The 16,856-nt window shown below is 35.2% G+C and overlaps 1 protein-coding gene across 7 annotated transcripts in view; it reads left to right on the top strand.

The window, feature by feature from the left end:
• Positions 1-16,856, top strand: part of TBC1D32 (TBC1 domain family member 32) — a 230,718-nt gene that overhangs the window by 189,840 nt on the left and 24,022 nt on the right. For 5 of the 7 annotated variants that reach the window (XR_011974491.1, XM_072643167.1, XM_072643169.1 and 2 more), the window contains one exon: positions 4,675-4,863. Coding sequence is in view for 4 of the 7 variants with exons in the window: in XM_072643167.1 (XP_072499268.1) it covers positions 4,675-4,863 (189 nt within the window). In the remaining 3 variants the exon portion in view is untranslated. Of the gene's footprint in view, positions 1-4,674; positions 4,864-16,856 lie in introns of those variants that run through there. The other 2 variants (XM_072643170.1, XM_072643171.1) reach the window with 2 other exon arrangements.

The following is a 16,856-nucleotide window of genomic DNA, read 5'->3' as shown; positions in this document are numbered from 1 at the left end:
ATAAACCTAACAATCCTAACTTTGGGGGCAAGAGCTCACTATTTGAAAAAAAAAAAAGTACTGGGAAAACTGAAAAGTAGTCAGGCAGAAACTGGGCATAAAGTAGCATCTCATACCAAATACTTAGATAAGCCCAAAATGAGTATGTGGTTTAGACATAAAAGGTGACAAGATACCCATATAAAAATGCCTATCAACTGGGAAATAACTAAAGACATGTTAGTATATGAATGTTATGGAATATTGCCATACTGTAAGATAATTTTTAAAAGGATGACTACAAAGATAGCTGGAAAGACTTACATGAATTGATATGAAGTGAAACAAACAGAACCAGCAAGATAGTATTCACAATGAGTAAAACAAGATAAATGGAAAGAACAATAATCAAACACAAAAGATTTTTAAAATATTTATGATCAGATACTGTGCTAGGAACCACGCATATATTAATTAACATACATCAATATATATCTTGTACGTTCATATATGTACGTTCTGTGTAGGTACATATTTGCATATATTAAAAATAAGAAAATAAATATAAAGTAGTCAAATACAAGGTGTTGTGAAGAGGAGGGCACTAAGACTTGAAAATCAGGATAGGCATCCTGTAGAAAAAGGTATTTGGGCTGCATCTTAAAAGTAGTAAAACATCCTGTGAGGCAAAGGTAAAGAAGAGAGTACATTCCAAGTATAGGGCACAACCAATCCAGAGGCACAAAGAAAAGAGATGAAATGTCTTATGTAAGAATTTTTGAGTCGGTTGAAAAATATAGGAGGGGCAGTCTATTCTAGAGGCCATAGATACCCACTGAAGTTTAATGAGTAAGGAGGTAACATAGATCCGTGCATAAGTAAAATCACTTTTATATCAGTGTAGAGAATGAAATAGTAAGTAATTGAGGCACTGAGACCAATAGGCCAAATGCTATGAAACTATAATGGTCCCTTCAAAAAAGAAAGTTTGGTCCCAAAAAATTTATATGAAAAAATATCTTAGGATGGAGCCAAGATGTCTGAGTACAGCCAAGGATTTTTCTGAGCTCTCTCCCAAGCCCCTCCAAATATCTTTTAAAATGTTGCTAATTAAAATCTAGAGCAGCAAAACAAAAAGAATGAAACAAATTTCTAGCCCAAGACAACTTAGAAAGTTGGCAGGAAAGGTCTGTTGTGCCAGGGTGAATGAGGAGCACAGGCTGGACCAGTGCAGACCAAGTCTTAGCAGACCTTGGGCAGGTTTCAGGGTGACAGAATCACTAGTAGCAGTGGCAATTTCCAGAACTCTCAGATCCCAGTCACCACATAATTTAGAAGGTCAGCAGAAAAAGTCTGCCACACCTGGGTGAGAGTAGAGCTGAGACCATGCCAGCACAGCCCCAGCCATAGAAAACCAGGAGCAGGCCTTGGGAGAGACTGGATCAGCAACAGCTATGGTGGTGGCAACTATTGCTTCCAGAGCTCTCAGCCCATCAATGATAAAGGGGTTGAACAACTGGTCAAAAGGAGATTATAAAGGTATTTTTGGTAGCACTGAGGCAGGACTCTTGCTTTTCTCATACTTAGATCCAGGTCACTGTCCAGGTGGCAATTCCAGAGTGAGGAGGATTTTAGCAGAGCTTGCTGCCACAGTGGGGGGAGGACCCTCCTCACAGTTCCAGGGCATAAAAAAGTGCTTTTGGTCACTCACAGACCAGAGCATAGGCTAGAAGAGTAGTAAATACCTCTTCTTAGAACATGCCACCTTGGAAGAACTGAAAACTTATACATTCCTACAAGTATCTATGAAAACAGCTGCACAAAACCCCTGGAGTTTAGGACAATACACCCTGAACCCTGGAAGTAGAGCCCTATCTTAACAAAGAGTTAAAAAGTCAACTAATAAGCTGGGAAAATGAGCAAGCATTAGGGAGAACAAAAACTCTGACTGTAAAAAGATACTATGATTACAAGGAAGATCAAAACACACTGAGAAGAAGGTAACAAAGTTGAAACTACATCCAAAGTCTCCAAGAAAAGTATGAATTTTTCTCAGGCCATGTAAAAACTCAAAAAGGATTTTGAAAATCAAGTAAGAGAGATAGAGGAAAAATTGGGAAGATAAATGAGTGATGCAGAAAAAATCATGAAAACTGAGTCAACAGCTTGGTAAAGGAGATCCCCCAAAATACTGAAGAAAATAATTCCTTAAAAAACAGACTAGACTAAATGGCAAAAGAGGTCCAAAAAGCCAATGAGGAGAAGAGTGCCTTACAAACCACAATTGGCCATATGGAAAAGGGGGTCCTAAAGCTCACTGAAGAAAATAGTTCCTTAAAAATTAGAATGGAGCAAATGGGAAGCTAATGACTCTGAGAAATCAAGAAATTATAAAACAAAACCAAAAAAATGAAAAAAATAGAAAACAACATGAAATATCTCATTGGAGAAGCAACTGAGCTGAAAAACATATCCAGTGGAGATAATTTAAAAATCACTGAACTACCTGAAAGCCGTGATCAAAAAAGAGCCTAGCCATCATCTTTCAAGAGATTATCAGGGAAAACTGCCCTGATGTTCTAGACCCAGAGGGTAAAACAGAAATTGAAAGAATTCACTGATCACCACCTGAACAAGATCCCAAAATGAATACTCTCAGGAATATTATAGTCAAATTCCAGAGTTTCCAGGTTAAGCATCCAGAAAGACACAATTCATGTATAGTGGAGCCAGAATCAGGATAACACAGGATTTAGCAGCTTCTATATTAAAAGATTATAGGGCTTGGAATATGATATTCTGGAGGGCAAAGGAGCTAAGATTATAAGCAAGACTTGCTTACCCAGCAAAACTGAGTATAATCCATGTGGGGAAAAAATGAACATTCCATGAGATAGAGGAATTTCAAGTGTTCTTGAGGACCAGAGCTGAATAGCAAGTTTGACTTTCAAATACAAAGACTCAAAAGAACTATGAAAAGGTAAATAGGAAAGAGAAATCATAAGAAACTTATTAAATTAAACTGATTACATTGCTACATGGGAAAATGATATTTGTAACTCAAAAGACCTTTCTCATTAATAGAGCACTTAGGAGTATATATAATCAGAGGGCACAGGTGAGAGTTGAATTTGAAGGGATGATATCTGAAAAATAAAATTAAGGTGTGAGAAAAGAATGTACTGGAAGAAAGAGGAAGGTAAAGATAGAATGGTGTAAATTATCTCACATAAAAGAATCAGGAAACAACTTCTACAGGGGAGGGGAGGGGAGGAGCAGGGAGGTGAGCAAGAATCAGTGAACATTACTCTCATCAGAACTGGCTCAAAGAGGGAATAGCATACACACTCAATTGGGTATAGAAATCTGTCTTACCATACAAGAAAGTAGGGGGATGGGAAAAAGAGGTGTGGTAATAGAAGGGAGGGGGTAGTCAAAAGCAAAAACTTCTGAGAAGGGATGGGGTGCAAGTTGAGAGAATATAATAAATGGGTAGGGGGAATAGTATGAAGGGAAATACAGTTAGGAATATGAACAAAAAAATTGAAGCAAATTTCCTCTGATAAAGGCCTCATTTCTTAAACATAGAGAATTGAGTCACATTTATAAAAAATGATGAAAAGATATGTTCAGTTTTCAAATGAAGTAATGAAAGTTATCTGTAGTCATATGAAAAAAATATTCTAACTCACTATTGATTAGAGAAATGCAAATTAAAACAATTTTGAGGTATTACCTAATACGTATTAGATTGGCTAATAGGACAGGTAAATGACAAATGTTGAGGGGGATGTGGGAAAAATGAGACATTGATGCACTGTTGATGGAGTTGTGAGCTGATCCAGCACTCTGTAGAGTAATTTGGAACTATGCCCACAGGGCTATAAAACCATGCATACCTTTTGACCCAGCAATACCACTAGTGGGCCACTACCCTAAAAGAGATTTTAAAAAATCAGAAAGGAAAAGTACCTATTTGTACAAAAAAAATATTTATAGTAGCTCCTTTCTGGGGGCAAAGAATTTGAAATTTAGGGGTTGCCCATCAGTTGAGGAATGGCTGAACAAATTGTGGTATGTGATTATGAAGGAATACTATTGTTCTATAGAAAATGATGAATAGGATGCTCTGAGAAACGTAGAAAGATTTATATGAGCTGATGCAAAGTGAAATGTACTTTGTACAAACCAACAGCAGTATTGATCCCTGTGAATGAATGACTTAGCTATTGTTATCAATACGACAATCTAAGACAACTCTAAAGGACTTACAATGAAAAATGCTATCCATCCCCAAAGAACTGATGGTATTTGAATGCAGATTGAAGTATACTTTTTTTTACTGTTTTTCCTGAGAATTTTTTTTTTTGTCTATGTTTTCTTTCACCTAACTATTATGAAAATGTTTTGCAGGACTAAAAAAAACTCTCACTTTTTAAAGGTGCAGGACTATGGAATGCTGAATTTAATGTCAGATATTTAATGTCAGACTTTTTGGTATTTAGATTGTTAACTTTTTTTCTTATTCCAATTTAATCTTTATCATTCAGGATGGCGCTTTGGGCAAAGTTGGGGAGAGCGATACAGTTGCAAACATAGGTGATATGAAAACAAAAGATATCAATAAAATTTATTTCTTAAAAGGTCAAACAAACTTTTGGAAGATTTCTAACAAATTAATTGGTTTGTTTTTAGATTTGTCAGCAATGGATAACTCAGTGTTTCTGGAATTATTTGGATTGGATTGAAATCTGTCACTACATCACCACTTGTGTCTTTCTTGGTCCTGACTACCAGATATACATATGTATATGTATATTAAAACATTTGCAGCAAGACATTCTAAAGCATACTCAGTCTCAGGATTTACAGATTTTTCTTAAGGTAAGTCTACTTTTTAATTTCATGGCCACCACATAAATTAAATATTGTATTGTTTTTAAGTGGAGTGTTTTTATACCAAATCATCTATATGCATTTATGCATATATGTATCTGCACATGTATTGCACATGCCTATATACACACATATGCACGTGTATACATATATATGTGTGTACATGAATTTATGAGGAGAGAATGCATATGAGTAGATTAACCCCTACCCCATTTTGTTGTTTTATTGCTGTTTAAAAAGATTTTCCCTGTAATTTCACATTGACTTTTTCTTTAATTAACAACAGATATCTTTTAGTTACTTTCTGTTTGATAAATAATGGTTTTAAACTATGTGGCAGTCCAACTATTCAAAAGGAAATCATTTGAAAGATACTAAGTTTGAAAGCTTGTATACAACACTAAAATTCAGTATGAAAAAATTTTTCATTAAAATATTTTTATACTTTTTCATCTTGCATAATTAATTGCAAAAATGAATTTCTCTTAGAAATGTCAATAATTAAACCCATGACAAGAAATATAATAACATATAATTTAGTTTTGAAGAGTTTTATTTGGGTAACCTATTTCATGTGATAAGGTCACTGAACATGGAATCAGAAGATAAGGTAAAAGAATAGCTCTGTCATTACTAAGTGGTGGGATCTTGAGCTAGTCACTTTAATATATTTCACTTTTCTCATTGATTAAAAGAAAAAGGATCATCAGGGAAGGATTATACTTAATGATCCTGTAAGTCCCCTTCTTACACAAAACCCCTATGATTCTGTGAGCCTCTAAATAGCAGAAGACATTTGTCAAATGGAATATACTTGAATTAATTTTTTAAATGTTATATTCAAAAAACTTAATAATTTCTTTAATTAAAAATATCCTGTGGTTATAATAACTAATTGCCTTGACTATAATCCACTCCCCCTTCCCTGAGATTATTCCATGCCACTCTTCCTTTTCAGAAAGCTCTAAACCAATAATTCCACCTTATGTCCAGCATTAAAAAATAGGGAATTTTTCTGTCTCCACCTTTCTTCTTTTTGTGGGAAGGGGCATCAGACTGCTCTTTGTATTCACTTTGTTTTACAACTCAGTTCATTCTACTGTAAACATTCTCTTCCTCATATGCAGATGCACATCTTCTTTACCTTAATCCTCTTATTCTTCCCCCTTCTCTGTTTTACTTCTTTCCCTGTTACACTAAGAAAATATTTTCCCCTGTCCCTGTTCCTGCCCTGTCTCCCTTTTCTCGTTCCATCTGTGAGTCCTAAACCAATTTAATGACGTTTGACAAATATGAATAGTGTTAGTGATATATCTTTTTCAAAGAAAAGGGTTGTTTTATGTTTTGAAGTGAAAAAAAGAGGTAGTAAAGAAAGAGTGCCATGAACAACACCCATGATACAGAGAAAGAAAAAAAGAAGCTACAAAACTAGAACTGTGTAACAGGAGTTAGAAAATGTTCGTAGATAGTATATCTGAACCTTCTGGGGAAGAAATAATGGTCCATGCTTCCCATAATCATAAGAAATGAACCACAGCCACTAAAAGAGTACAAAAGACCCTTTTACCAACCCAAGAGGAACATATACCATTATAGTTAGTGACTTGCTACACATATGGCCTTATACAGATTTGCTGTAAATAATAAGGAGATTTTCCATCGTCCTAAAGCAGAGGTTCTTAATCATTCTTGTGTCATAGATTCCTTTGGCAGTCTCTTAAGTCCAATGGATCCCTTCTCAAAATGTTTTTAAATTCATCAAATAAAATAGCTATGATTTCAAAGGAAACCAAAGATTAGTGCAGATATTTTTTCCACACCCAAGTTCAGGGAACCCTTGAAGTCTCTGCACAGATGACAAGGTAAAATTGTCCTAGAAGGTGTATATGAGACCTAAAGGAGTCTGTTGATGCATATTAAATTTGCCAAACATTTCCTCATTTTGACTAATTTGGGAATCAGTGATTCATTAGAAACCTCTTGACTGGGAGTAGAGCCAGTATGGCGGAATGCAGGAAACACTCAGCCAAACTCTTACAACATTCTTCTCTAAACAACTTTAAAATAAAAGCTCACATCAAATTCTGTAGTGGCAGAACCAACAAAAGGTCAGGGTGAGATATTCTTCCAGTCTAAGGAAACTTAGGAGGTCAGAAGAGGAGATAGGTGACATGGGGGTAAAGATTAGCCAAGAGATCACAGAGATGCAACACCAGTGATGGAACTGGGTGGCAGTGACAGAAGCAGCAGCAGTTTTGGGAACTCTCAAGTCAGAGATAGTAAAGGGACCTAGCAGAGTGGATTTGGGACCAGACATTGTCTGGCAATTCCTTTGCCTATATGCACTTCTGAATTGCAGTTTAAGGGCACAGAGGAATACTTCATGTGAGAGGAGAGGGAAATTTACAACAAGTTTCTCTGATAAGAGCCTTGTTTTTCATATATTTAGAGGGAATATAGAAAAATTGGCTCACTAATGCATTGTTGATGGAGTTGTGAACTAGTTCCACTATTCCGGAGAACAATTTGGAACTATGCCCAAAGAGCTATAAAACTGTGACAATACTAGTTGGTCTGTATCCCAGACATCAACAAAAGGAAAAAAGGACCTATTTATACAAAAATATTTATAGCAGCTCATTTTGTGATGGCAAAGAATTGGAACTTGAGGGTATGCCCATCAATTGGTGATTGGCTAAACAAGTTATGGTATATGATTGTGATAGAATATTATATTGTGCTGTAAGAAACACTGAGCCAGATGGTGTTGTAAAAATCTGCAAAGAGTTATTTGAACTGAGGCAAAATGAAGTGAACAAAACCAGAAGAACATTGTACACAGTAAAATCAACATTGTAATGGTGAACACTTGTGGAAAAACTTAGCTACTCTGATCAAGACAGTGATCCAAAAGAATTCCCAAAGGACACATAATGACAAAAACTGTCCTCCTCCTGAGAGGGAACTGATCAATTCTGAAAGATGGAAGCATACTTTTAAAATTTCTTTGTTTTTCTTCTTTTGTTTGTTTGTGTCTTCTTTTGCAATGTGGCTAATATGGAATTACGTTTTTCATGATTTCACAAGTCTGATATATATATATATTGCTTGCCTTCTCTAGGGTTGGGAAAGCGCAGGAAAGAGGGAGGGAATTCAGAAATCAAAATTTTAAAAAACAAAAGTTAAAAACATTTTTATATGTAATTGGGAAATATTTGGCAAAATAATTAAAAACTCTTTTTGGACCTATTGAATGTAAATTTATGGGCAAATACTATTAATATTTTTATCATTTATTTACATTTTAGCCTACCCAGACAATTGATTGTTACCTAAACTTATGCATTTTCATAAATCATCTCCCATGCTTGACATGCACTGACTCCTTATTTTTTTTCCAGAATTCTTGTCTTCCCTCAGTAATCATCCCAGGTACCACCTCTTCCACATATATCCCCCTCTTCAGGTTTTAACTCTCTCTCTCTCTCTCTCTCTCTCTCTCTCTCTCTCTTTCCTTCCAATATTGCCTGAACTCTTTGTCTCCTTTTTCATTCCACCTCCAACTCCCTCCTTCTTTCAACTAAACCAAATGCAAAAAGAGCCCTAGCCACTCTGGTTTATTGTCCTTCCTTTGAATTACAAAACTCAATCTTATATCATAGTCTGTCTTTCTCAAGGCAAGTATAAAATACTATCTCTTTTGGACTAAAATTTTCAGATCAGATTTCAAACATCTCTTCCCTTCCCTCCCACCAGAAAATCTGAACACCCAGTTACACATATCCAATTTTCAGATTCTCATGCCAATTAATGAAAGTTCAGTTTTCTGTAGTATCATTTTTTAAAATTCATCCTTGAATCCAATCTTTTCAGTCTTTAATTTTGAAGTAATATGATAAACTTTTGCAAGGATGTTGTGAGGAATGCGTTTTATAAAATGTAAAGCATTTCTAATGTTTATGTCAGAGGTTCCTTACTTGAATGTAGAACCTGGACACTTGGGGAAGTTTGTTTGCCCTAACACAGATAAAACCTGAGAACTTGGCTCTGGTTCTTTTTCCCCAACGGAGTTTGCACCTAGAGGTTACTTATCTGCTCCTGCCTTAGGGATAAACATCTGCTTCTCCTGCATGAACTTTGGCTCACAAGGCATTAAATAGAACAGGTTTTATTTACATAGTTAAGCACGCAGAAGACATTAGTTCTTAAACTCAGAGAGTTAAGAACCCCTTCTTTCCTTCCTGCGTTCCCCTCTTTGTTTCTTCCTCAAGTAGACACCATTCCTATGAATCAGTATTGTCCTGGTTGAGACTCCACTGAAGTACGAGGCCAGAGTTGTTCAGCCTTTAACCAGACAGTTTGGACTCTTTCATATGCTATTCATCTGTCCTTTCGCATATGCCCTCGAGTTATTGCTTCTCCCCAGGAGTGTTTTTATCTTCCCAAGGTCTACAAACTCATGAAACAAAAGCATGTGTGTCTGCCAAGAAACTGTGTATATTATCACTGCATGCATTAAAGAAGTAAGTCAGGAACAAGGAAGATATTTCAGTACACCTGGCATATCAAGTTTTATTTTTTAAGAATGATTTATTAAGAATAAGGGCAACTAAGTGATGCAGTGAATGGAAGACAGGATCTGGAGTCAGGAAGACTCATCTTCCTGAGTTCAAATGTGACCTCAATCCTGGGCAAGTCACTCAACCCTGTTTTTCTCAGTTTCTTCATTTGTGAAGATGAACTGGAGAACAGAATGGTGGGAAACCACTCCAGTATCTTTGTTAAGAAAGCCCCAAATGGGGTCGCAAAGAGTTGGATGTGACATGACTGAACAACAAAACTTATTTAGAAGACTCCCCACTTAAATTCCATCCAGAAGCTAACTACCACCTGCTAAGTGGAGTTAAACCCTGTTGTCTGAAGAATAATTGAAGTAATTTTGTATATTTAGCCCAAATAAGAAAACATTTAATAAGGAAAACATTATAGTTCTTAAGATAGTTAAAGGACTGAATTTTAGAAAAGGAATTAAACTTATTCTGCATAAACCCAGAAGACACAATTAGAATTAATTGATGGAAGTTACAGAGACATATTTTGATAGAACTTTCTAACAATTAGAGACATTAAAAATAGAATGGATTTGCTTATTAGCTACTAAGCTCAACAGCCCTGGGATTCGTAATCATTTGATGGTGTACTCCCTGCTAGAGATATTGCAGAGATTCCACCAAATGGTAGAAAGTTGGACTGTGACCCAAAAGTCATTTCTAGCTCTGTGTCTGTAATTTGGTGATCTCCTCAATCCTGTCAGTACTCTCTGTTTACATATGTTACTTGCATGTGATTATTTTGCAGTTCCTGTGACCAGGAATGCTCCCCAACCCCTATCTTCTAAAACTATGCAAATTCTACTTCCTACCTCACTAGTCCAGCATATACTATGCTCTTCCTTTCTCTAAGTGATCATTACACTTACTGTTTTCATCAGTCATCCTGACATATAATCCCACACTCTTTTGTATGTACATCTATATGCTTTTTTATCCATGTAACTGTATGTCCTTTGTGTCTGTCATGAGTCATCTATACTGTTTCATTTAGTGATTTCATCAGCTCCATCAAATCCATGATCATTTCTATACAAATGACTCTTAATTTTATATACCTTGTCCTGGTCTCTCTCCTGTTCTCTAGTTATATGTCACCAATCAAATGGATGTCACCCTAAGGGCAGTTATTTTTCCACATTAAAAATCTCTGTTCTCTCATTTCTAATTACATTCCAAAATTTACATTAGTAAAAGGGAAAGCCTATGTAGATAAAATTGCATATCACTGAAATACTGCAAAATAAACTTCTGTGGTCATCCCTTTATTTAAATTATACATATTTATATTTGGTTATTATTACCACATAATTCTTATTGCCATGGAAGTTTTCCTTATAATGTATTTTCTGAGCTCTGAAGTCCTATACAAATGAAAGTTGTTATCATTATCATCAATTAGCATCTTCATTGCAAAGAAAAGCACTCTGTAATCCTTATAATGCAAGTTATTTGTGTATCTGCTGGTTTGAGAGTTACTGCTATAGTACACTTCAAGAAGCTAAAGATATGCAAAAAACAGCACCTTGATTCTAAAGTGAAATTGCTTATATTGCGCATTCTTTTCCCATTTTATTCTATTTAAAAGTGAAAGATGGATTTTAGAGTTATATGGGTACTCTGCCATATAGCCTGCTTCATTCATTCACCTTATCACTTCCTACTACTATAGCAAGTCAGTAATGTCAGCTCTATATAAGTACATTAAGTGTCTGTCTTGACTTATGTACTATCAACTTCTCTCCAAATATTGTAAATTAAGTGTAATCTACTTAAATTCTAATACCATGAAAATATCACTCACAAAACCACTTTTAACTTATGTTGCGGCAGATGAGTTCATTAGATAGATACTAGACTAAAAGATATTAGAAAAGGGCCCTTATGACCTGCAACTGATAAACAAAAAAACAAAGATCAAAATACTAATGATTGGAGTGCCCCCCTATCCATTATTTAAAAGAGAAAGAAAAATAGTGGTCTTTGCCAAGCTGCAAAAAAATTATCCTCTCGCCAAAAAAAAGGAGAACATTCTGGGAAGATGGCAAAGTAGGTCAAAAAATAGCAAGCTCTCCAGATTTCATCCACAAACAAGATAAAATTGCACCTCAGGATGGATGCAGAGCCACAAAAGTAAACAAGACTTGGGGCAGAACAGTGCCCCTCCTGAGACAATCAGAGAAGATCCAAAGAAAGATCCCAGGACACCTGAGTGAAGTATAAACATCTACAGGCTAGCTTCACTGAAATGGCAGATGGCATACTGGGTTGGGAGGTAGCCTCAGCCTTAGCCACAGGAATTTTCATCTCTTGAATAGTGTGAGGAGTCAGGCATCTGAGTATGAGAAGATTGAAGGAGCCTCTGCTGACAAGGGAAGCCAGGCCCAGCTGTGCTGCCGAGACATGATCCTGGGAGAGAAGGAACCAGCACATGTCTGGTAAATGCAAAAGCACTGGGACATCTGACTGTGGGCACTTATCAGAAAGCTGAGTTCTTGATTTTGGATCCAGGCCAGAGGGGAGAACTGAAGGTCATAGTCACTGAAAGGTTCACAGGGAGCAAAAACATTTCTAGCATAGTATGACAGTGGGCCCTAGTTGTGGCTTGGAGGGGAAAAGGAGTGGAGAGGTTAGGCCCAGGAAGAAACTCAAAAATAGCATCAAGAAATACCTGAGGTCAAAGGTATCATCCCCTATACCCCAGGATTAAAGATGATTATAATAACAAGCTCCTGTGTTTTTTAAATGAACAGGGAAAGGAGAAAGAATCCAGCCATAGAAAGTTGCTATGGGAATACAGAAGACAGGGGTTCAGCATTAGAAGAAGGCACAGAAGCAAGAAAAAGCCTTTTCTACCCCAAAGAATAATGTCAAATGGTCACCTGCCCCAAAAGAATTCATAGAAGAACTCAGAAAAAGACTTCAAAAATGAAATGAGAGATTGATGATGTTTTTTTAAAGTAAGAACTATCCAAGAAAAACAAGAAGATTGTGAAAACAAGATCAGTCAACTAGAACAGGAGATCCAGAATCTTAAGGAAGAAAACAACTCCTAGAAAATGAGAATTTGGCAAGAGGAAGCCAGAAAAGTTGTAAGAGACCAAGAAATAATAAAACATGAGTAATGAAAAAATACAAAAGAATGTGAAACATAAGGAAAACAACTGATCTGTAGAACAGATCAAGAAGAGAAAACAAGAATAATCAGACTACCTGAAAGCTGACATAAAAAAGCATCTTGATACAATAATACAAAAAATAATTAAAGAAAATTTTCCTGAAATGTTAGCGCATGAAGGGAAAGTAGAAATAGAAAAAAGTCCACCTGAAAAATATCCCATGAGGAAAACCTACAGGAATATCATAGTCAAATTCCCATAACCCTAGCTTAAGGAGAAAATATTACAAGGAACAAGAAAAAAAAACCCAACAATTCAAATATGGTAGAACCACAATTATAATTACACAAGACATAGGAGTGGCTACACTAAACGACCACTGGTCTTAGAACACTATGTATGAGAGAGCAAAAGAGCCCAGTAAAGTTAGGTATAACTCTGAATGAAAAAAAAGGCTATTCATTGCATTGACAGACTTTCAGGATTTTGTTGCAAAAAAAGGCCAGAACTTAATAGAAAATTTGACATACAAGATTCAAGAGAAATATAAGGTAAACATCAAAGACTAATTACAAGGGACTCAATAAGGCCAAATTGTTTACTTTTATACATGAAAATATAGACCATTATACCTAAGATTGTCATTAGTAATTGGGTAATTCATAAAGAAATGGAGTAGAGCTGAGTATGAAGTGATTTTAGAAAGCAAAATGATGTAGGAAAAGGTAAACAGAGTAATTATCTCATACAAATGAGGTGTGAGAGGAAGAACTGATACAGAGAAATTAGAAGGGGGAGACAGGTAGTTTTGGAACCCTACTCTTATCTAGAATGGATTAAAGAGGAAATAATACATATATATCTAGAAGGGCATAAAGGTCTTCTGAATTAAGAAAGAAATAGGAGGTTAAGATAAGGGAATAGGGACAGGGGGGGAGATAAAGGTGGGATACGAAATAGGATTGGAGGATATAGAAAGGTTTGTAGAGTAATGGGAATGGGATAAAGATGGAACAACCTGACTATTTAGAAGGGTATAAAATTTTTCTAAATTCAGAAAGAAATTAGAGAGCAAGGGATAGAGTAGAGAGAGAGGTTAAGGGAGGGATTCTGAGAGCGGGGTAGGTTAAGGAATAGGAGGGCTCTACAGGTAGAAGTAAGGTAGATTGGGGAGGGATAAGAATAGGGTGAGAAGAATAGTCAGGAAAATAAGGAGCAAAATATACAAGTAATTATAGTTTAGAATGTGAATGAGATGAATTTGCCTATAAAATGGAAACTAGTAGTAGATTAAAAATTTGGATTCAACAATATATTACTCTCAGAAAATGCCATGAAAATGAGAGATACACAGAAATATAAAATAAGGGTCAATTATAGAATTTATTGTTTAAAAAAGCAGGGATAGTAATCATGATCTCAGGCAGAGTTACAGCTAAAACCAGATACAGTCAAAAGAGGGAAACTACACTATGTGTCAGCCATGCTAATCAATAGTTTTAGACCATATAAAATAACTAGAAAATATAAAAAAATGAGAGTATACCTGCCAAAACAGACACAGGAACTATACAGATATAAACACAAAACACCCTTTATACAAAGTTAGATCTAAATAACTGAAGTAGTATTTATTGTGCATGGGTAGGTAAAGCTAATATAATTTTTAAATGACTATTTTGCCTAACTATGTAATGCCATCCCAATTAAATTACTAAAAAAAAATCTTACTGAGTCAAAAGATAATAATAACAGGGATCATTTGGAAAAGAGGGTGAGGAACTTCAAGGAAACCAGAGGAAAAATGATGTGAAGGAACTAGATTTAGTAGGATCAGATCTTAAACCATATTATCTTAAACCATATTGAGAGCAGTGTTAAAGTGTAAAATGGATATTTCTGATTATTTGAAATTAAAATTTTCCTATGTAAATAAAACCTGTGTAGCCAAGAATAGAGGGAATGCAGAAAATTGGGGAGAAAAACTCTCATTGACAGTCTTCTAGATAGAAAGTGATTGGGTCAGAGTATTGTTATGGTTAGGAAATGACGAACTGGTAGATTTAGAAAAATATGGAGCAACTTGGACTTAGAAAGGAAGGAACAGATGACAAGTAGAAAAAGGCATAATACTATCTTACGTTTATGTGTTTGAGTATATATGTATGTTTATGTCTATCTATGTATGTGTATGTAAATATATCCACACTTAATTGTAGCCTTCTTGAGGGATGGGAAGGAAGGAAGGGGGAAAAATAATGTAAAAAGTGCACAGCAGAGGACAGAAGAAAAAATACAAGATAAAGCAAAGATTGACAGCTTTGAAAATAATGTGTAGTATTCATTACATAGGTTTTTTTGAAATAGAAATTTATTGCTTTATATTGAATCTTCTGATGTTCCTCTGTGTACATGGCAATGTTTTTTTTTCTTTTTTTCTTTTTATTTGTTTAAAATAAATTTTAAAACTTTAGAAAATCATACTTTGAAAGCTTAAAGACATTAATTAAAATGTTCTAACCAAAGCCTACATATTATTGCAAAATCAGTTTATAATTACAAAAAAAAAATCAGATTAATTTCCAACCAATCAGCAAAATGTCAAGAAATTTCTTGAGCTCCAGCTGCTATTACCAGTAGATGCTGATGGGGTGAAGAAATGGAGATCAGACTGAGAGAAACAGATTGAATATTAACTTTTTAAAAAGTGATCACTGCTTTAAAATAAATTCTGAGGATATGCTGATCTTGTTCAGAAGTAACATTAGTATAGTAGGACCTTGTTTACATGTATTTTTTTTCTGTGCTAACCTGTGTATCATACTCTACCTGCTTGTTCATGTTGCTGATGTTTTGTAAAATGGAGGGTTTGTTGGAGCTTTGATTGCTCTTATAAGTGTAGTACAGGCTCTTTTTGAGTATATTTCAGGATTTCCATCCTTTTGTCATTTAATCAGCTCAACTTTCTATTTAATTTTTCACAACATAGTAACAGCTAATAGTGACTGATACTTGGGCTTATGACTAGGAATATTATTTAATGGTATAAGCTTCATTATTTAATGGAATTTATAAGTTCAACCTTTTCTTAACACTTCATAGGTGGAATTCTCCCATCTCTCAGACTAGAAAGAATTTCTTTTCTCACAAAAATATTGGAACCCTTAAATATAGGCCGCTCTGCCTATTCACTCCACAAGTTTCTAAGCTGTTTGTATCTAGAGTTGAAAGTCAGAGCTCCTTATAAAACCCCTCTTAAATGTACTTTTGTGAAAGTCAGCGATGCCCAGGTATCATTCTTCAAGAAAGCTTTCTGCAAATTCAGTTTTTTAATTCAACAAACATTTAACTGTGTACCTTTTTTGGTGTAAACATCAGACCAAGCACTGTGGATATAAACACAAAAAGGAAACATACCCTCCCCTCAGAAAAGCTACAGTATTTTACAAACCCTTTGTAGTAAGCCCCTATTTTATAAGGTCTTCTGATTTTTTAAAACAATGATTATCAAACCTGATCTCATTCAGAATTCCATTTTTCCTTCTTTTGTACTTAGCTAAAAAGAAATTTGAAAAAAACAGCTCACATCTCCCTGTTAGTTATTTTTATTCTATGATTTAGTGTAAATATCACTTTTTTTGCAGAGAAACAGAAGAAAACTAAGACTTGAATAGTTTTGCCTTCTCTTTGTAATCTGTTATAATATTGCCATCTACAACAACCAAAGATTCTGTCTCTTCTTTGGTTTCCTTTTTTCCTCTCAGTGTTGCTTAACTCCTACTTCCATTTTTTTTGTCCTTAGCTTTTCTATCCAATTGTAGGTCACTATAAATTTTAGGATGCTTAACACCATGACAGGACTGTGCCATACCTCTATCATTATTCTCTGTTAACTGGCTTTGCCTCCATTTTTTAAAATTTATAAATCTAAGTTGTTTATTGTGTTCCTAGTTTATATACTTCATTCTTTTCAGACAAATCCTGTTTTCTCTTCTGTGTTGAAATTGTCTTCTTTTGGTCCTTCAGAATTTCATCTTTGAGCAATCCTTCTTTTCTTCCTTCCTGTACTGATTTTTCCCCAAACCATTTTAGTCTATGGAACTTCACCTATCCTTCCTCTAAACTGTTTGAAATCTGCTTTTCCCAAATATTGCATTCTTGTTATACTATGACCAAATTCCCTAGGATGGATTGGCCTGTTTCCCCTAGATTCCTATCCATCCCAGCTACCAGTTCCTTTCTACTATCAGAT

Source organism: Notamacropus eugenii, chromosome 2 (genome assembly GCF_028372415.1).
Source record: "Notamacropus eugenii isolate mMacEug1 chromosome 2, mMacEug1.pri_v2, whole genome shotgun sequence".
In the NCBI taxonomy this organism is placed as follows: Eukaryota; Metazoa; Chordata; class Mammalia; order Diprotodontia; family Macropodidae; genus Notamacropus; species Notamacropus eugenii.
The sequence above is the reverse complement of the archived record's forward strand: the minus strand, read 5'-3'. Positions and strand labels throughout refer to the sequence as shown.